This window comes from Neopsephotus bourkii, unplaced genomic scaffold (genome assembly GCF_033783945.1).
Source record: "Neopsephotus bourkii isolate Nb327-2 ecotype Australia unplaced genomic scaffold, CSIRO-AGI_Nbou_v1 NB_678, whole genome shotgun sequence".
Taxonomy (NCBI): Eukaryota; Metazoa; Chordata; class Aves; order Psittaciformes; family Psittacidae; genus Neopsephotus; species Neopsephotus bourkii.
This window is the reverse complement of record NW_026901177.1, coordinates 1,840,453-1,862,303: the sequence shown is the minus strand read 5'-3', so window position 1 is coordinate 1,862,303 and position 21,851 is coordinate 1,840,453. Positions and strand designations below refer to the sequence as shown.

Below are 21,851 nucleotides of genomic sequence, written 5' to 3'. Positions count from 1 at the left end.
GCCTTTAAAGACATCTGAGCCTAATGTGGTTACTGGTGTACTGCCAGAAATTGAAAAAGCATTAAAATTGAGAACCTACTTTTGAATTCAGTGGATCTAGGAATACCTGGTGAAACCAAGAGTAAAATTTTGCTCTTCTAGTATGTGTTTTATGTGCCTCCCATTTTATGCTGCTTTTTCTGTTTTTATATTGCTGTGGTAGCACAACTGTAGTAAAGAATGAGGTTGGCCAAGTTTTTAACAGCCTCTAATATCCTAATGGCTGGACTTCTGGTTGGTTTATCTTGAAAATGATTTGGTGTCATGGAGGATGAGGGCAAATTTGAGTAAGAGATTCTGACCCTTTCAACCGTGTTATTTAAAAGGCTTAATAGCTAGTTATGTCTTTAGGATGCCATTTGGGATGGTTAGAAAGCTTCTTGAAATAGTATAGAGGGTGAGAAAGTAAAAACTAGGACTTCCTTGGAAACTAAAGATTTTCAAGTTTAGGGTAGTTTCCTACTGAAAACTAAAGCAGTATGTTATGGTCCTTCAACATGGCCAACACTTGCAGATTCTTATCTCTTCTTAACAGCCCATCTGGGAAGGCATGATGCACACATTAGTTGTTCCCTGCTTGATTCTGTAGAGATCTCTGGAAAGGTTATGTCCTGAGTAAAGCTGCTAGCTGACATAGCAAAGTGCTTCATGCCCACATATATTTAGGTGGAACAGGGTTCTGAAAAAAGTCAGGTTTTAGAAAACAGTGTAAGACTTTAGCCTTCTGGAAACTACTAACCTTTAGGAAACCTTCAGTAATCTCTTTTAACTTTCAAATGCCATAGAAAAATCAGATAGAGTGAATGCTGTAGGAACTATGTCATGATACGTACTCTAAACCCCCCAGATCATGTTTATTAAAATGGAAAACCCAATGAAACCAAAACTATCATTTCTCCAGTGGCAGAAATGCGTCCTCAATAGAGCTAGTTGAGTAACTTTGGGATATTTGGTCCAGGAATTAAGAATGTTTTAAAAGGTTTCTCTTTCTTCTGTTTAGGCTCAGCGCAATGGAATAGCTCCTCAGATGTTTAAGGCTTTTATAAGTAAAGGCCACCCAGAATTTTCCTCTAATAGACAACAAGATGCACTGGAATTTTTCCTACATCTTATAAATCTAGTAGAGGTGAGAAAATCTGAATTATTTGTTTTCCCTGTTTATATTAGACAATGAGGACAGAGCTGAGTGGCTCAGGTTTTTTGTTGTACTTTTTTTAGTCTTGGCTACCTAGAAAATGGCACTGATTGAAAAGTATTTTGATTTATAAACACTTGTTTCTTTAATGCTTCCTTCTCTTTACTTCAGACCCTTCTCTGTGTGACCACACGCAGGGCCAATGCTACTGATAACAACAGCTAGAGATATAGAAAGGTCAAGCATTACTGTACAGGTTATAAGATTTATAAACATACATGACTATCCTTTTAAATTGCTGTTCATTTTATGATTACATGCTATCCATTTGTTTACTATATTGAAGTCTGTCTTGGAATATTAATGAATTGGCTATTATTATTATTATTCCAAATTTATATCATAGTTGGGAGTGAACTAATTACCATGTCCAGTTCTCTTACAAGTCCCAGCTGTACATCAGTGAATCATTATGGGAGGAAGGACACCTCCCACAGTAAAGTGACTCTTTGTCAGTTGAATATTTCTGTATAAAATTACAGTATAAAATCTGTTAGTTCCACTGAGCTCCAGCTCAATGCTGTGTATAGAATAGTCAGTACTGTGCATGTTAATGATGCCTTTCTGAAAAGCAAATTTACAAGTATATGTGGTTTTGATTTAAAGCACTTTTCTTGCCCATTCTTCCACCCTCTTCTTCCCTTTTCCCCCAAGAATTGAGGGTATTTATTCACGTTTTACAGTCTAGATGAAGTTATTCCCATTTGCATGCATTGTGTTCCATATCCCAAAATACATGTACTGATTATAGGATGGTTAGAAGACATTTTCTGGCTTTCGCCTGATAAGACATTCACTTGAACAATAAAGAGGAGGTATATTATTTGTATGACATTCCCATCTGGATAATGAACAAGTTGCTTGTTCTGTTTCAGTGCAGATTGAGAGTGGTAGGAGAAGTTCTGTTTGCTGAAAGGATGCTCCATGTTATTTACCTGAGCTTTCTATCTTCTATTGTAACCTGCCACCTTCGTATCTTCCTTTGTTCACCTTGACTCATTCAGATTTATTAGGGACACACTCTGAAAGTTACTATGTGTAGAGAGATACCGCTGTGTATTGCGGACTTCAATGGGATTCTTTGTGGATGTAAGAGTTCTACATGCAGTAAAATGCATGTAGAATCACGGCAGCATGAGCTGCCAGATCCGGTGTGAGATTGTTGTCTTTGGGCTTGCCATAGAACAATCAGGAGCCTTTGGCTTCTCTGGTCATTTTAATGATTGTCACTTAAATGATCTGATTTTTCCTTTCAGAGGAACCCTGTAGGATCAGAAAACCCTAGTGATGTTTTCAGGTTTCTGGTGGAAGAACGCACACAATGCTGCCAGTCTAGAAAGGTTCGCTACACAGAGAGGGTGGACTATATCATGCAGTTACCTGTTGCCATGGAGGCAGCAACAAACAAAGGTAAGGAAAGAAACTAGTTTATTGACTGACCTTCTGGTGACTCTCAGTCATGAGGGAATGAAGTTCTCACCCCTGTATGATCTCTTTCCACAGACAGAATGGTTCAAGGCCATGTGGCAAATTACACCAATGAACTGATCAGGGAAAGTTACTTGATTTTTTTTTTTCTTTTTTTTTTTAAAGAAGATTTTATCCACACATCAGTTTGTGGCTATACAGTTCCTGCTTATATTTTTAGGGAAGAAGGATTCTACCTAGATGCTGCTGGCAAGTTTTCAGACAGATTTCTCCTCAAACTGTGGGACCACCATTAAGTGTCACCACTCAGCAATGGTAGCAGTTATTTGATAAAGATGTCAGTGATTTATGCTTTAAAACCTTAACCTGGATTTGACTCAGGGATGTGCACTTGTAGTACAATTTATTTACCCTTGTGTTTTTTACATATGTGTGCCCAAAGATCGTCACTAGGATTGGATATCTTTTGTTCTGGACAGTGAAATAGTATATAAAAACGTATTAATTCTAAAAAAAAGGAATCAAATATACTAGGTAATAAATATTTTGTAAAAACAAGCCTGTACTCACAAAACCCAACCAACAAAAAAAACAACCCCACACCAAAAACCAACTACCCGCCCCCAGCCCAAAAAAGAAAAAACACCACCAAACCCAACACAAAACTCCCACCACACTGGCTTTGTATTCATTAGCAGCAGATGATAAGGCCTAACATGATGATAGAGAATAGGGTTATAAGACAGTTTGTTGTCTATTATGCCAAAATACACAATTTGGATATCTAGAGCTTTAGGAGAGGTGGGAAGGAGGATGAAGTGGCGGACATTAATTTAATATACAGGGGTGTTTTTTCATGTCTGTGAGCTGCCTGAAAATGCATACTTGTTTTTAAAGGAGAAAATGGCTGAGGAGGCTAGAGGACTTGGAAGCAGGAGAGAGGTATTGACACATCTTGGTTGCCCTGCAGTCAGTGGTGAAGAGTGTTGTAGGTTAACAAAATAAACATATGCCTGAGGTGGAAGCGAAGGGACCATCACAGGTGCATGAGAAGGGGGATCTTCCTCTGGTTTCCTGCATGACCTCAAAATGAAAAAATATTTTAAAGCCCGAAGGAGCTATCCTGATTATTTGATCTGATCCTTTGAAATAGCACAAAACACAGTTCCACCTACTGCTTTTTACCTAGCCCACAGGTTTTTGAATGGGACAGTGTTTTAAAATGACCATTTTGACTTGAAAATCTAAGGTTTGTAGAACTTTACATTCTTTGTTCATCAGTTTCATGACGATTCTATGCTTATATAATGGCGTGTTATTTTCAGGCAATGGCTCAGGAGGTATATTAGATTTTGAATTTAACATGCAGTGCTGCTCAGCTTGTCAGTGTCAGGATTCTTTCTGTATTGTACATAATCCTGTCCCGTCTAGAAAGCCAGATGTCACCAACAGCAATAATTTTCCAAGTCCTATTGAGCTGATAAAGCAGGTAGTTGGTGTTCTCATTAACACAGGATTCTGGCTATCATGGCAAGATTTTAATTGCCTGTTGCCCAGTATTACTAGTTCTATGTTGTCACCATGAAGAGAAGCCTTCAAAAAACAGGTGTGGTTGTAAGCGCAGCTCCTGACCCCAATGCAGACAAAAAGATTTGATACCTAGTTAAAGCCATAACGTGTTTTATTGATAAGTGGGGTTTTGCATTTCTAGAACTTTCAAAAATAAGACTGGTGGGGGACATTATGACCATGAAAATGTTAATTTAGCTATTGGTATGATACGTATTTCTCAGATGAATTAATTGCCTATGAATTGAAGAGGCGAGAAGCAGAAGCTACGAGGAGACCTCTACCAGAGCTTGTCCGTGCCAAGATCCCATTTAGTGCATGTCTGCAGGCCTTTTCTGAACCAAACAATGTAGAGGACTTCTGGAGCAGTGCCCTTCAAGCAAAGTCTGCAGGAGTGAAGTAAGTGTGTGTCTGGCTGCCTATTAAAAATATGTATGGTAGTGCTGTGTGGTTATTTTGGTACCTGGACATGATACAGGGAGAAACAGACAAAGGCATAGCATGCTTTGGCATTATATTAGTGTTGGAATTCACAAATGTAATGTGTAGATCAAGCCTGATGGGAGTTGTAATGACCAATTGAGCAGGAAAGAAATTTTTCTCAGTTGTCAGACTTCAGGAAGTGATGTTTTCTGGTTGTTAAGAGCTTGAGCTTTAAATGTTTGTACCTTAATTGTCTACCCATGTTTTAAAATTGGATCCTACATATCAGGTAGCCATAGAGCTCTGTACTGTGTGGTAGCAGATACAGTCTGGATCTCTGTGCTTAGTCACTTAATGTCTCATTTCACTAAGGATGCTGAGGGGCATTGTATGACAACAAAACAGGGTGAAGCAAACAAAAGTGTTTTCTTCTGAGAAAGTTCTTTAGATAATTGGAAACTTTCGCGTTTGTGAAGTGATGAAAAATTTGGGTTTATTGTGTTGTCGTATTTTATATTATTTATTGTTTACATTTGGATTTCAATCCATCTCCTTTGTATTCTACAATGTTTGGTTGCATCTGTTAAGTTTGCTGTAACTTACATGGGACCATGATACAAGGTAGACATATTAAACAAGGAAACCCTATGTGTTTATAATGAGGTAGATAAAAGAACCAAAACCATCTTGGGCTTAAAAAAGCATTAAGAAGAAATAGTATGGCAGACAGAGATAAGTGGAATTTTCAGGGGCAGTATTTCTTGCTGAGAACTAGAGTTAGTCTCTCATCTGGCTTCATTTTTATGTCAGCAGCAAGGAGTGGTTGACAGTTGCACTCTGCAACTGGTTTGCTAAGTGACTAGGTAGTTTCTATTTTTAGATCACTTAGCATACCAGTCATTCATTGCTGTCTTAGGATATAGTTTCACTGACATTGTATTGAAAATTGGGAGACAAGTGCACTTGGTGAAAAAAAATGCAACAAATCTCAAGAGCTTTTGTATTAACTATGAACATATTGGAAGAACATTCTAGTCTTTAAGTATATCCAAGGTTAATTTGTAATTTAGCTGTTCTTCATCCTCTAGGTCTTTACAAATACTGAAAGATGAAGAATAATTTGCTATTTAAAATTATAAAGTTTCAAGCTGCAGATGAGAAAGTTACTAAAATTATAAGGTGGTACTCTGAAGAATTTAGAAAGTAGTTACTTATTGTATGGTAAGAAGACCTTATATTTAGGATGCATTTACTGTACTTGACCCATAGAGGAGAAGGATGGTGGTACATATAAAGTTACACTGTGTTCATGCTTAAACTTTTTCTTTTTTTTTAATTGGGTAAATATCAGGGATGCCCTTAAACTTGAGTCATCCTCAGGGGGCTGGAGCACCTCCTGTATGAAGATAGGCTGAGGAAGTTGGGGCTGTTCAGCCTGGAGAAGAGAAGGCTGCGTGGAGACCTCATAGCAGCCTTCCAGTATTTGAAGGGGGCCTGTTGAGATGCTAGGGAGGGACTCTTCATTAGGGACTGTAGTGATAGACAAGGGGTAATGGGTTAAAACTTAAACAGGGGAAGTTTAGATTGGGTATAAGGAGGAAATTCTTTCCTGTGAGGGTGGTGAGGCACTGGAATAGGTTGTCCAGGGAGGTTGTGAATGCTCCATCCTTGGCAGTGTTCAAGGCCAGGTTCGACGAGGCCTTGGGTGATATGGTTTAGTGTGAGGTGTCCCTGCCCATGGTAGGGGGGTTGGAACTAGATGATCTTAAGGTCCTTTCCAACCCTGACTATTCTATCATTTTATGATTCTATGATTACAGTACCTGAGGAAGAATATCATGTAGGATTTTTTATACAGCACTTCCATGTGAAAAACTACAAATGACAGCTTTTTCAGTCTTTGCTAAATGAAATGCCTTGTTACTAGAAAGGGAGTGAATAAAATGCAGATTGAATTGTTACTCTATTCTGTCCAAGACGTGTTTTAAGCCTGTGCCCTCATGTTCTAGTCGGTGTCATTCAGAAATTATTTCCTGACTTTCAGCTTCAAAACACCTTGAGTGAGCAAGTTTAATACTACTTTTAGTTGTTTTCTATAGTCTTCCTAGAAGCTGAATTGTCTGCAAGCTGCCATTGAGGATATTACCATACTTTTCCACTGCACTTGGAAACGTCTTCGTGAAGTTTATGTTTATAAAATCCATCACTTGATCTCACTCAGGGCTCAAGTTATTCATCTCAGTGTGCATGAAGTACTGAAATCTGTGCTGCTTGTGATTTTTGTTTCAATGAATTGTGTTGTGCTTCCCAGGACTTCTCGGTTTGCTTCATTTCCTGAATACTTAGTGGTGCAGATAAAGAAATTCACCTTTGGCCTTGACTGGATACCCAAAAAGCTTGGTATGTGCTTTTTAGATTTGCCTTTTTCTCATTCTGCCCAAAGTAATCTGCAAGATTACAAAGTACACACTTTGGTCTATAATGAGAACCTGGATTGAGTCTCGAGTTTATACTGTAAATATCCTAGTTGAATTTTCTTTCCCCCAAACTAATCCATCAGGTCTGTGGAGTTAAAATACAGTTTCATATAATCTGGCTTCCTAGATAAACTGTGCTTTAGTGTTCTGACTTTCTCAAATAACCGTTTTCAGGAAGGCAATCCTGGCTGTGTTTGTATTTTGAGTACCAGAGTCTGCCTCTCTGAAGGGGTAGGTTGCACCATGAGGTCATTTCACTGGATTCATAAACTTGGACTGTTTCTCTACTTTTGTAGATGTTTCTATAGACATGCCAGATTTCCTAGATATCAACCACCTTCGGGCCAGGGGTCTCCAGCCAGGAGAAGAGGAACTACCAGACATTGCTCCTCCCATTATCATTCCTGATGACCCAAAAGGTATTTACTGACTTTCTCTCTTCATATTCTCTCCTATAGTCCTCTTTGCCTCTAGCACATACTGATTCTCTTTAATCTTCATCTTTTGGAGCTAGGAACAATAAAGCAGCTCTTGTGCTTTTATAATTGAAGACTCTTACAAGACCCAACAGCTTTTTATTTTCCTCTCTACTAGACAAATCTCGATCCTTCCAGCTTTTCTGCTTGGATGTTTTCAGGATTTATGGTAGTTGCTGTTGTTCTGAACTCCCTCAGAATAATTCACATTCTTGTGAAACTGTTGTGCTCATAGACGGATGCTCTATTTTGTGAAATAGATTATTTCACTTGCTTTACCGACTATAGTCTCGTATACCCTGCTGTGTGATGATTGCCTCTTTTGCCATAGTGTAGTGCTGCTCAATGGAGCAGCTTGTGCTGCATTATGATCTCTTCATCTTTACTAGCAGAATTGTTTCATGTCTTCCATATGCATGGGTAATCATCCTTAGTTAAGGATGAAGTCCTTGTGCTCATCTTCATTGAATGTTCATTGATATGTAAGACTTAAAGGAATAGAGAAGTGTGTGAACACCTCTAGACTTATGAAAATCAGCTACATGCAGGGAACATCTTCTGACCATTCATCTACCTGCAGTGCATGTTCATCACTCCCTTTCAGTAAAGTCACTGTGCACTTCCCAGGGCCTGGTGCAAAGGACTTGAACTCAGACCAATAAGCTGAGTCTCATGACAGGTGTCGTAAGTGGGGTGGGGTGTTAATCCACTCATTTCTTGCATTTTCATAAGAGGTGTTACTAAACTGCTGTTATCTTCTGAGTACTTTTGTACTAACTTTTGTCTGAAACCTGGTAATAAAGTAGTCTGGGTGGGACTGTAGCTAAATCAATCTGTCAGTTCTTGTGTACAGTAAATGGTCCACCCTGACTGGAAGGAATTTAAAAATCTGTCAGTTACTATGATTATTTGCTGTAGGATTTTAGTGTTACGGTTCTGAGAAGATGGTTTTCTGTTTAGTCACATGGTTTACTTTAATAAATTGAAACACTTTGGTTCAAGGTGGAACAACAAACACGCTATGTCTGCAGAATAGATTCATTCACAGTAAAGTGATACTTTTAAAACACAAAGGTCTACAGTTTAAGAAAACCTCTTTACAGGGATAGATTAAGACTCAAAATGTTACTAATTTTTAAATTTCAAAATTTGTTAGGCTGCAGTAGACCCTAGCAGCTGTGCAGGCATGCATAGTCCACTTCTCTGGATGTATGTGGGCTGTACAGGCCATTAAAAAGGGCTTGGTCTCAAGGAGCTGATGTCAAACTGCTGACTAAAATATCTGTAGAACAGAAAGAGTGTGATTAACATGCTATGCTGCCTTTTTTTTTTTTTTTTAATACTGTTTCCTTCTCACTGAAATTCAGAAACAAGAATATTAGAATATCCCCCTTCCTCATTCCCTGGTTTTCTCTGGAGGATTAAATGGTTTCTAGCAAGTAAACTCTTGGTTTTATAGTGTGACCTTAGACCCAGGTTGCTGCAATTTCTTCCAGATGTCTTAAGCTTGGCTGCTTTGGTATTTAATAGGAAGCCAGTAATACAACTATTCCCATGACATGACTGCCCCATTTGCTTGGATATTTGTACTAGTGGTGGCTTGGATATTTGTACTAATATCAAGCTGCACATATGTGAAAGGAAGCTCGTACCTGAAATCGTGTGTCAGAGCAAAGGCTATGGAAAAATTGAGTTCTCAAATTTTTGATTTTGTCACTTATCTGTAGGATCCTTATAAAGGCTTACTCTTTTTTATCCTCTTGCTCAGTGGACTAACCTAAATTTAGTGTAAATGTATGGGTGATGTACCTGATTTTTAACAAAACAAATCCTTGCTTAAAATTGGTTTAGGTCAGCCATCAGCTATATTTCTTACCAGTTTATAATACCAGTGACACTTTGCTCTGAGGTTAGTTAGGGAAATTACTGGGCAGAAACATCCCTGGTTTAATTCATAGCAAAAATATCAGGGATGTGAGGATGAACATGCCTTGCCTGCGTGAGGCACAGAAACATATTTTTCTATGTTGATGTCATAGGAATGATGTCATAAATGACATGATAGAAAAATATGATGTGAGGCATAGAAAACATCAAATGTTTCTGTGACTTTAAAAATGTGGATTTGTTTTTCCCATATGAATCTACTTTGCTTTAATATTAAGTTTTTTCCTGTTTGTTTTTTTTTGTTGGTTTTTTTTTTCTTCCTTAATTTTCAGGTCGCATGATGAACAATGTCATGGAGTGTATGTATCTCATTTTTCTGAGACTGGTACTTAAGTGGCTTAAAAATATTTCATGCTTTTGCTCAGCTAATGGTTTCTCTGTCCTCGTAGAGATGCATGAAGTACTGCCCTGCATGCTTCTAAATAACAGCTGATTTTTGTACCTGTTCAGCATTTACTTCCATGTGTGCAGGATTCTTTAAGAGTCTGTAGCAACATCAGCATAGCCAGAATATGAGCTGCCCCTGTATCTGCTGCTCGTCAGGGGGATCTTGCAGTTCTCAGGGTCACAGCTGCCTGATCCTGTCTCCCTCTGGACTCTGATCTCAGCTGAAGCTGTCAAGCCCTGTCATTCAGAGATGAAGTTCAGCTGGAGACTGCTAGGTCCAGCAGCTGTTGTTTCTCTGACCTGCAAGATCCTGGCTTTAAGAAAGGTGATTGCTTTGGCTGCCATCTCATAGCTAAGCACAGCACCTAATTTCTTGACCCCTTGAAATCCACTGGTGAGTGCTTTTAGCAAATAAAGTCCTGTATGAATTTGTAAATGTTTAAGTATCTAATGTAGATTATGGTGACAAAAGATTACCCGTAAGTCCATAATAAATACTATTGAAAACGTCCGTAACAAATTATTTATACAAGGCTGTTTTCTAATGGGTGTGGGCTTATTGTAGTACTAAAACAAATCCAAGCAGTATGTGTTGTGATTTGTGTTGTAATATGTGGCACTATGAATAATGATAAGAAATACTATATAATGGATAAAATTAGACTTTTATATTTTAGAAGGTCCTTTCTTTTAGCTCTAGATATTGATGAGTGTTCAGTTATGCAACTGGCAGAGATGGGTTTTCCTTTGGAAGCATGTCGTAAAGCTGTGTACTATACAGGCAACCTGGGTGCTGAAGTTGCTTTCAACTGGATCATTGCACACATGGAAGAACCAGGTTAGTGACTGGAAGGTGTAAGTTAAACTCAACTCTTGATTGTACATATTGGCAGTCAGTAGAAATTTTATAATGGGTGACAGAGAAACAGTGGGCACCTTCCCCACCCCAGGAAATCTGGAGGTGTGAGTGGATTTTCTTAAAATGTTCCTGGGATATGCAGATCTTTACCATTGTGTGGCATCCTCTGCCTAGAAGATGGCAAACATAAGCTACACCAGAAGTACTCTCCTGTCCTCACTAATCATGTGGGCCAGCTCTCTTTTCTGCCCTTTGCTTAGGTCTGTGCTGCTAAGGGGGAAGCTGACTTGTGATCAAGTGTAAGTACAAAGAATCCTGTGGTCCAGATGCTTTTCTTCCATATCGGCCTCCTCTAGCTCAGGCTAGAGCATTCATGATGTACTTAGAACCTGGGCTATCTAATGGTGGACAGGGGTGCTAGATGTTCTCCACTTCCTGTATTTCACCCATGCAAAGTCTGGACTCATGATTCAGCGCTGAGTATATCTGAGCACTTCCTTGCCAGGAAACTCGATTTGGTTGAGTTCACACTTCACCATGGGCTTTTGTGTTGCTTATGTAAACAGGGAATGAGTTTCACTGGGGCTTAACTGATGTATTTTAGCTATGGAATCCATTGATTTTACAGCTATATGTATATCAGCTGGGTGTTGACTTTGGTGCCATCATTATTGCATCCATACTCTTCTGTGCTACTTTCCTGTAGTTTTTCACTTCTGTGATGTGCTAAGTTTTTACAGATGGCTCAGTATGAGTTTGTCCAGCTAGATATTTTGTAATGTGCATGTTTGTTTTGTTGTTTTCAAGGCTTTCCAGGCATCTAAATCCCAGGTGGTCCAGTGAAATAAACTTAAGTTGATTTTGGGCCTGCTTTTGAGGTCCTATTTGTTGCTTGTTGATTTTCCATTTCGGTGGGGCAAACTGATGAGTGTCTCTTTGTTTGTTCCAGACTTTGCTGAGCCATTGGTCATACCTGCATATGGAGAAGTTGCTTCCAATGGAGCAGCTGCATTTGGAACTGTTGGGCTAGATAACCAACCTCCTGAAGAGATGATTGCAATTATAATTTCCATGGGCTTCCAAAGGAATCTGGCAATTCAAGCGTTGAAGGCAACAGTGAGTTCAAGGAGATAGTTATTGGTAGCATTTGGGTTTCATTTCATGTTACGTGCTTTGTTACATACGCACACTCAGATGCCTTTGAAATGTGTATAAAAATCCAGTTAGTGGGTGATGCACTTTGTGAACTATTCTACCAAAGCATGGGGTGCCTGACTTGACTGGGTTAGAGTAAGGAAGGTGGTTTGTATTTCACATGAATGTTGAAGTGTGGAGGAGAGTGAGAAAAACTCAGCTTGTTTTACCATTGTTTGAGAAACAACCTGGATGCCTAAAGGCAGTGCATCTTCAAGATGAGAACCTGGGGGTCATGGGGATTAGTTGTGGGAGGATTTCTTTTCCATCTGTCAGGCTTCTGCAGAGTGACTGTTGAATACTGTTTTCATGAAGGTAGAGTATGTATCTTACAAATTGTACATGCTGTTGAACCTGCCTCTCTTCAAAGAACAATTAGCAGTAGCATGATGCTAGAGATTTTATTAAAGGCTGCTCTTTTGCTTGTTTAATTCACAGAACAATAATTTGGAGCATGGACTGGAATGGATCTTCAACCACCCTGAACTCGAGGAAGAAAGTGAGCCTGCTTTGGCCATAATGGATATAGACAACAATGCTAATGCCATTATTGCAGAGACAGGGTCAGAGGGACCCAGGGTCAAAGACGGGTCTGGAAGTAAGTTGTTCTTCAGTGTAGAACTGGTTATCATGTTGTTGTGTGAAACCTATGCCATTCATAGAGCTCCTTTCTGTTTTGAAAGTAGTTATTGTGGGTTTTTTGGATGCGATCCAGACAATTTACTTCAATCTTGCTTGTAGGTCTGAGTCCAGCTCTGTGGGGCTGCTAGATTCTGTGGGCTGCATTTGCTCAGAAAACTCCCTGGACTCACTGAATAACATGAGTCAAAGTTTCTTGTTGCCACAGGATATAAGTCTCTGTTGGCCTAGCTTTATTTTTTGTTTTATTGCTATAAGATAAAAAGACAAAGAAAAACTAGGTTGTTCAAATCCTCGGAAGCTCAGCACCCTAAAGATAATGTTGCTGTTACAGTTCACCTGAGTTTTTGTCCTCTTGTGGTCTGATGGGAGATTTGATAATTCCTTCAACAAAGTTCCTTAATCCAAATACAGCAGGTATAGTTGGTATCCTGCATGTACTGTTTAGCTATTTTCTTTTATTTTTGTTTGGTTTTTTGTTTTTCTTTGAGATTCTCAGTCATAGCACTACTGAATAAACCACAAGATGGGGCTAACGTATGGCAAAGTTGTGAAGTAGGTAAAGAGCCTCTTGTAAGTGTAAAAGCGTTAGAGTACCAAAGCTCAGTGGTGGTTCTAAAATAAGTGTATCACATGATGATTTTTGAAGTGTCTTGAGTGACCAGTTCAAGCAACAGAGCATGTTCTAAACTTGTACCTCTGGCCTTGACTGCAATGGTCTTACAAGGAAAAAAAAATAAAATTAACAGCCAATTTGATTTTTATTTCTGTGGTTGCTGTCCTTGTACAAGAATATTTATTTCGTTGGTCTTTATAACATTAAAAACAATCTTAAGTCTCTTGGAGACATTGGAAACATTGATTATCATAAGGTTAAAAAAAAGATATGGAATAATATTTTTTTGTGGTACTTAGCCTTTATAGACAGACCATTTACTGAGTGCCTGAAATCGTGATAACCAACATGATACTGTAAAATGGCTCCAGAAAGCCCTCTCCACCAAAATCCAGGCCCCTGTCCTTATGCAATATCCTGAAAGAAGGTACCCTTTTACTTTTGGTGGTAATTTGGGTGAATGGCATGAATGGGTGGGGAGAAAGAACCAATGTTGAGCTCTCCAGAGACATTAACCACAACATTTTTCTTCGCGTAAAAGGAAGAGGGGTCTGTGATCGCACTTACAGACATAGCTAATTTGTGTGCAGAGTGAATGCCGTACCTGGCACTTTCTGTGGTGCTCTCTGTGAACTGGGAATAAATCTGCTGTTTTCTTTCCTAGTAGGGGCTGTGATCACAGCCCTGCTGTATGTGCACAGATCAATGTGGGTTTGATTTGAATTGTTTTGATTTTTGACAGTGAATCTGGCTGCTAGTTAAAGCGAGAATATGCTGCAGTCTTAACAGGAACTGCGTTTGGGGACGCAGAATCTAAGTTAAGAGTGCTTAGCTGTTTCTCCAGTGTTAGAAAGCAAGCTTCCTCTCGAGTCAGATTGTAATTTTAGTAATAAAAGATTTATGGTCCCATTTGTATTTCTTAAATAGGATATGAGCTGTTTGGGTTCATCAGCCACATGGGAACATCCACAATGAGTGGCCACTATGTTTGTCATCTCAAAAAAGAAGGAAGGTGAGTGGAATTGGGAGAGACATGGAAGGATGAACAGATGTTTTATTTGAATCGTACATCTCTCCAGAGCAGGTGGCAGGCAAACATGAATGTTGTTACCAGGTGCACCTGTACATTTCCCACCAAAGAAATTGATATTGTCACAGATTGTAGATGTGATGAGTCAGTTCTGATACTGCCGAGGTCTGTGCTGAAACGTACCATCAACTGTACCGTACTTGCTGTTCCAAATCTGTTCGTTTTGGGGCGTCAGTTCTGTATCTGGCTTCATTTGTTTGAGCTTCCCCCAGCTTCCTTTCATTCCCCATCAGTAGAAACCCATCAAACTGTGGGCTGATATTAATACTGCTAGTACTGCAATACTGATCTTGGCTGTGAATTTTATATGCTGCTATTATTTGGCATTGAGAATCTCTGATTTTCCTTCACTTGAACTGCAGCTACACATTCCTCTGTATGTCCCTCATCGTTTCTAGTTCCTGACTATGCCAGTAATCCAGCTTTGTCTGTTTCTCTGATCTTTTGTTCTTATGGCAGTACCTAATTTTAGATTTTAAGCTCTTGAAGTCTGGGTCAGAGAAGCCCCTCATAAACTTGTGATGATTTTTATACACATGGAATGTAATCAATCTTGTTTTCCTTTCAGATGGGTGATCTACAATGACCTTAGAGTCTGTGCCTCAGAACGACCTCCCAAAGACCTGGGATACATTTATTTTTACCACAGGATACCAAGTTAGGCCTGCAATCTTTTACTCGGCCTTAAAAAGCCATAAGCCTTTTTAACCAGCCCAAAAACCCATACAATAAAAAAGAAAATCTAAACCCCACAGAAGACCCCTAGCCCTTGAACTGCCAAAAAGCAAAGGACATCATGGGATACTTGTAGTTTATTTAAAAAGTCATTTGATGCTGCCTTAAGTGTTGGAGGGCAAATTTCTGTTAGGTGATGTACATTGTTTTAATCTCATACATGTTAAAGGATACCTTAAGACCATGCAGATTACTGGTGGAGTTTGCAGCTAGTATATGGAGAAAACAGAAGTTTCAGGGTTGAACAAAAATAGCCCATCAGCTGGGGTTCAGCCCAGCTCCTGCCTGTTCTGACCATGCATCTGTTGAAGACCACAAAGAAATACTTGCACCTTTGGTAAGTGGGAACCAGTGTTTTCAACCAGAGTCAAGACCACTTAGATAAATCATGTTGCGTACAGAATTGGAGGGGGTATGTGAGTTTAATTCAGAATAGGATGTCTTCTTTAAGAGATTATTTTTGGTTTTGTGAGAAAATTGTAACAGATACAACTAGAGTTATATCTGTTGTAATTCAGCTTTATAGTATTTTGGTTTGCCTTTTTGATGCATAAACCTAAGAAATAAATGGAGATGGAAGCAATCTCCTGCCAGTGCCCTGCACATTTTCTTAGAAAGAGAAATGGTAGATTTTATTTTTGCAGACACAGGTTTCTTCATCTTCTCTTGGATGTTTCTTTTGCAAATTCTTCCAACAGATCCAGGATTACAGATGGCTAAAGGAAGCAGACTTTCTGACTATAAAATTAAATGCATACCTTAGGAAAGCCAAGGGTATTATTTAAATTTTATCTTCTTATGAAGGAGGTAAAGGAGGTGTTAATGTCCCATTATATTTATTCCGGGGAAATTTTCATCTTGACCACTCACATTCCATCTGAAACCAACTTGACAAAGCACTCACGGTGCAATTCTGCTTTCTGCCAAAGATTGCTTAAATACTTAGTTCCATCCATGAGTGGGGGAAATGGCTTAGTAAGATTGCTGATTTATTGATTTTCCCCTCTGTCCTTCCTCCCTTAGAAAAACCAAAACCATCAAAACTAAAACCAAGCAACAACAAAAAAACCCACCTTGAGGTGTTTCAGCTTTCTTAAAACCTGCAAACACACCAATAATCTGATCTCTTTAACAGACACATTCTGAAGGGGTTTTTATATTTTTGGCAGGTATAAAGGTAGGGGCTGGCTTTTCCTGCCTTTCTTGTGAGAGGGGGAGTAGTGGTGTTATTTCAGTTTGTGTCACAGGCGCAGGCAAGACTATGTATGTGGGCTTTTAAACTGTTTGAGAATACTAGTTCTAGAAAAAGTAAATGGTGAGTGTGAAACCTTTCACGATTCCAAAAAATCCTCAAATGTTCACTGTGTTGGCCACTGCTTAGAGACTGTTGCTGAAGTTGCTTAATATAATCTTACTATAAAATTCTCCCTACAGGATTCAAGAGAAGCAGGGATTGTGTAATTACGTTTTCTTTGCAGTTAGTGCCTGCAAGTTTAATAGCAAAATTCAGGCAGCTACACACTACAGAAGAGAATCTAAATTGAAAGTGATGTTATGAGTAGGGCATTTTATTTTTTCCAGTATAGTTTTCCCTTTAGTCATGTAGCCTAATGCAGAGCCAAAACCCACTGCTGGGTGGGGTTTTTTTGGTTTTTTTTTTTTTTTTTTATGATCTTAAAAAAAGATCATAAGAGATGAGAGAAATTCTAGTGCAATAATTCTGTAGAATCTAAATGGTGCCTAACTGCTGGGAAAGCTTCCTGCACTTTGTGCTCTTATTGACCCAGAAGAGTGACATCCTCACACGTTAATAAGTGGCTTCTCAGATTCAGCTGCCTTGTTGTTATTGAGCCACCAGTTCTGGACAAAAAAAACCACTGCCAGTATGTTTTTTTTGCTTCTTCCAGGTTTTAAATATTTGTGTATTTCACCAGAAAGTGACAGATTTGAAAACAAGATCAGCAATTTATTCAGTGATGCACCATCATTTAAAGTGAAATAATAAAACTTCCATGGATGTTTGTGCTCCTTCATTTTGGCAGTAGGAAAAGGACAAAAGGCTTCTACCCCTTTACTTCTATTTTTAATTTTATTAATTGTTTTTTTTTTTTCAATGCCCAGTTACATTCTGAGGAAGCTCAACAACCGCTTCCCTCTCACCTCATGAACTTAAAGGGCTGTTTTATAAACAAGATCTGGTGGCCACTACTTTTTTAGTTAGAAGCATTGGGTAAATGAAGGTCAACAGAGTAGTTCCTATGTTCATTGCTAAACTGGAAACATGGCTGGTCTCATGGGGTTAAGGATGGAGCTTGAACACTTGCAAACCATTTGTCTGGTACGTCCTGAAACTGGGGTGCTGTGGGACTGGTTAATGGGAGGCACACTTAGAAAGCTGGCACATGAAAAAGGGGAGAGCTGTTCGCTGGCTGTGATAGGTGAACGGTAGCAGCTAAGCTGAAATTCCTTGCAGTTCATCACTCTTGCATACTGCCTGCCTACCAGTGGGTCAGAAATGCAGGGAGCAGCTTAGAGGAAAGGCTTATGGATTGTCTAAAATACAACACTTGAAAAACAAGTTAGAACTTCTTCAGCTATTTAAGGAATTATTTTATTATCTCCCAGGATGGCTTCCCTCCTTTTTCAAATGGCCAAGAACATGTCATTTTTGTAATGGGTTGTGTGTGAGCATCAGGAATCTGGAGGAGCAGGGTATGAACTCCTGACTTTTTAGGCTAATGTGGGGAGAGGAGTTTTGTTTTGTTTTAAACTTCAACATGCAGAAGCCACACTGAGACTATACTGAATAGTTGACTGATTTATCTGGCTTTGCCTGCTAAAATTCGTATGCACTCAATGGTGTTGGGCCAGGCCTTGATGCACAACCTGGGCAGTGGCTGGTGGGGAAACTGTGTGTCTATGTACTAAAATAGGGGTCAGGTGTGCTGAGAGCTCCTTGACAAAAAGGATGGAGGAAAAAAAATCACTGTGAGCTGTTCGAGACAATCTAACATGAGAATTGTGGCAAGCCAGGACTTCACAGCAAATAATAATGTTTTTCTTTCTCAGACTGATTTTTACTTTTTCACATGATACATGTAGGTTAGGGTGGAAGGAGGAAGAATTCAACAACTTTTCCTTGCTTTGCTTCTCATTCCTAGCAGTGTGCTGGATCCAGTAGACCTCTCAGAGTCTCAATCTTCAGTCTCCAAAACATGTGCAGACTATAACTCCTATTTAGTCTGCCTAGCTAAATTACAGTTAAGATAAAAATATTCGAAGGTGTAATTTAAAAACAAGTCTAGATGTTTCTTGACTGCTATCACTTGTAATTGTAGTGGGTTCAGTGGCATTACTTCTGACTTTGGTTTAACAGAAACCAGCAACAGTTCTTTTATTTATTTATTTATTTATTTTCATTTGGGCAGCCTCGCCTGGATCGTAGCACACATTCTGAATACAGATGCAACCAGAGCTTGTTAGATTGTTTTAGAAGCATCTCCAATTCATTCCTTTTGTTCTCCATCCTGGCAGCAGCCATTTTTATCTTCTTCGTTTTCATGCATTGAAAGACTATGCAAAATGTGTAACTGGACATAACTTTTTGTTCTTTTTCCCATCACCCTTCCTACCTTAATGGCTGAGGTCAGTTTCTGATTTCTGTTCATTTTTGGTGGTTTTACTGTTGTATCCTGGAAGTGTCTGTACTGGTTTACTTTGCACCATTCAGAGTTGTTTGCTTGAAGCACTGTTAACATTTTGGAGAGTATTCGTCTGTGATGAGAATGGTTGTGAATGACATTGTTGCTAATGTTTTAAATTAAAAAATATTCTCACATCTTGTGACTGTGTGGATTCTTGCTTCTGTCTTTCCTGTCTGAAGAGGAATTTATTGAATATGTTTTAATGTTGCCTCTTTTTTTACTCTTTGTGGTCATGTTTGGTGTTTTGTTTAAAAAATCTGTATGGGGAACAAAGAGGTTTGTAACAGTCTTGATTTCTTGTATCACAGTATGTTAGAGATTGGAAGGGACCTCAAAAGATCATCTAGTCCAATCCCCCTGCTGGAGCAGGAACACCTACATAAGGTTACACAGGAACATGTCCAGGCGGGTTTTGAATGTCTCCAAAGAAGGAGATTCCACAACCCCCCTGGGCAGCCTGTTCCAGTGTTCCGTCACCCTCACGGAGAAGAAGTTTCTTCTCAGGTTTAAGTGGAACCTCTTGTGCTCCAATTTGTACCCATTGTGACTCATGGCACTTGTATGGATTGGAGGGGGTAGGGGGAATCCCACAAAAAACCCAAGCCCTGAGTGGATATAAAACCTGGCAAAACTAGAATTTAAGGTGAGATTTGGGTTTTTTTGCTTTTAACTTTTAAGCCGGCTGGTACTCTTTGAACACAAGAGTTGGCAGTGTTCATGTGGAAGGGTGTTGTCATTTCACTCCAAAATTCCTGCTTTATCTTGGTCTGTGATTCCTGATACTCATTTAGAAATTTCACCTGCTGCTCAGTAAAGGAGAAGCCTTTTTTTCCTGATGTTTAAGGGCTTTACATAGCAGTGTGACCATTGGGATTCTTTGGTAGATGCAAGAATTGGCCAAGAAGGAAGACTGCGAGATGGCAACCCTTTCGTCTTTAGGGATCATGGGATCCTGGAGGAGAGGTGAGAGGTAAACCTATTGGAATACAGGTGACATAGAGGACATGTGAAATGTTGAATGATGAGAAAGGTAAAGATGGTTGAGCTCCTGAAGGCCAAATTTAATGACCTGTTTTGGTTTCTTTTCTATCACGTGTGACCTTTGTGACCATGTCAAGTCATGCTGTGCTGTGTTCACACCGATTGTAGCAACTGGAAGATGTGTGAAAATGTGGCTTCTTATGCAAGCTAACAGTCTCTGCTCAGGTTTTGGGCAAGAATTTCCTGCACAGAATTTGTACCTGTTAACTTTTGCAGACTGCTTGTGGAAAGAAGTATTAGATAACCGGCAAGTTTAACACCACCCCTGGTTTCTGCTCCCCCTCACTGAAGTGGGAAGTAACACCTCTCTGTCCTGCAGGTGTGCTACAAGCATAACAAGAGAGGCACTGAAAACTGCCCTGAAAGATGAATGCTATAAAAATGTTGAAGACAGTGCGTGACTGACAGCTGGTGTGGGGCAGGTGATTCTATTTTCAGACTTCTTTACCAGAAACTTTCCCAGTGATTTTTTTGAGCAGTTTTGTATGTAGGATTTAGTACTAATGCTTTTCTCCCAGCCGCTGTCTTTGGCTCTGTTCCTGGTCTGTGTTTGCTAGAGAACATGTAACTAATGGGCATTACTGCTACTTGTCAGCACATGTGAGCAGCAAAAACTAAACCAACAAAATCTCGTGGCAAAACATGACAGTGTCAAGAGCACCTGTACTTGTATCCTGAGGGTCAGTGTGGTTTTAGTGTTGGTTCCCTTTTTTATTTTTCTGGAAAGTTCTGCTTAAAGCCATTAACTTTAACTTTCCTGACAGAACTTTATTTCTAGAGGCTAATCCTGGCTGTCTTTCATGGAGTTTTTGTTATTGTCTGTTTGCTTGTGGTTTGTTTGTTTGTTTTTCTGGAGCATCACACAGGTCCCTTGAGGGAGTCAGCCTTCAGATCCATGCCAGTGTTGTCCTGATTTGCCAACAGCCCTCTGCTGTAGCTGTCACAGCCCCCTTTCTGGTTGTCATCTTTTCTGTCCACAGTGGTGTACAGGAGTTTTGTGTCCTTCTCGCGTTTGTGCTTATGTTAGTATCCCATAGCAACAGTGTAAAGATGATGTAATTTTGACTCTGTAAGTTTCATCACATGAAAGCCAAAACTGAAAAAGAGCCAGCTCCTGCTGTGATTTATGGGAAGTTGCTTGAGTAACAATTTCAATCATTGAAAGTTTGTGAGGTTTTGTGCTTTTTTTCTGTTTTTCTTCATATGAAGTGTATGTGCAAAATCCTGTGGGCCGGACCTCAACTAGTATAAATCCCAATTGTAAGTATAATTATCAACATGTGGCAATAAAATAAATTAGAAAAACAACTCTACCTCAGAGTAATGATGAATTTTTGGAAAAATTGTAATAAAAAAAAGCATCCTCTGGGCTCTTAATTTTTAAGCAGAGAAGCATGCTCACGTCATAAACAATGGGATAGAACACCTCATTATAAAGAATTCTTTATTCCAATTGGAGTAGTAGATCCCTCCTTTCAGTTCAAGTATTTATAGTCAAGACTGTTTTCAAATTAAAAAGAGATTGAAATATTTGAAGCCACAGATAAAGTTTATTATTAAACCATATTTAAAAATTGCACAGTTATAAATACAGGTAAATAAATACAATTTAATATGTGGAAAAGAACCCAAGGAAGGCATGCCTCCGTTATAGTACAAAAATACAACATTAAATGTGGCGCTCTGCAAATAGTCATTTATGACCTTAATAAATTTAACACATCCAATATGCGCATCATTCCTTTTTGAGGAAATAGGTTATTTTAAACAGCAGTGCAAGAAAACGTCAAATTAAAGCATCAGTAAACTACAGGTCTGTGTTTAATATTATGCACAGCTGATAATGCACTAAGAATATAGAGGCAAAGTTACCTGTAGTAAGAAACTAATCTTTTATTCCGTATGAGCTTACACTCAGATTCTCAATCTGGGTCAATATGAACCTTGGTAACGGAATGTAAACATTCAGGTGTAGGGCTCAACTCCCACCTCTGCATCCATTGCCCACTTCATTGCTAAGCCGTACACTTAA

At 39.2% G+C, this 21,851-nt stretch overlaps 1 protein-coding gene across 2 annotated transcripts in view; it reads left to right on the top strand.

Moving 5' to 3' along the window:
- The window catches only part of USP13 (ubiquitin specific peptidase 13), a 52,358-nt gene extending 36,236 nt beyond the window's left edge, over window positions 1-16,122 (top strand). The window contains exons 11-21 of one of the 2 annotated variants that reach the window (XM_061353520.1): window positions 1,040-1,165; window positions 2,491-2,644; window positions 4,456-4,630; window positions 6,966-7,054; window positions 7,428-7,550; window positions 9,827-9,853; window positions 10,636-10,779; window positions 11,750-11,916; window positions 12,433-12,592; window positions 14,177-14,261; window positions 14,908-16,122. In XM_061353520.1, the coding sequence (XP_061209504.1) occupies window positions 1,040-1,165; window positions 2,491-2,644; window positions 4,456-4,630; window positions 6,966-7,054; window positions 7,428-7,550; window positions 9,827-9,853; window positions 10,636-10,779; window positions 11,750-11,916; window positions 12,433-12,592; window positions 14,177-14,261; window positions 14,908-15,001 (1,344 nt within the window). In that variant the 3' untranslated portion in view covers window positions 15,002-16,122. Of the gene's footprint in view, window positions 1-1,039; window positions 1,166-2,490; window positions 2,645-4,455; window positions 4,631-6,965; window positions 7,055-7,427; window positions 7,551-9,826; window positions 9,854-10,635; window positions 10,780-11,060; window positions 11,100-11,749; window positions 11,917-12,432; window positions 12,593-14,176; window positions 14,262-14,907 lie in introns of those variants that run through there. The other variant, XM_061353521.1, reaches the window with a different exon arrangement.
- The last annotated feature ends 5,729 nt before the right edge of the window (window positions 16,123-21,851 follow it).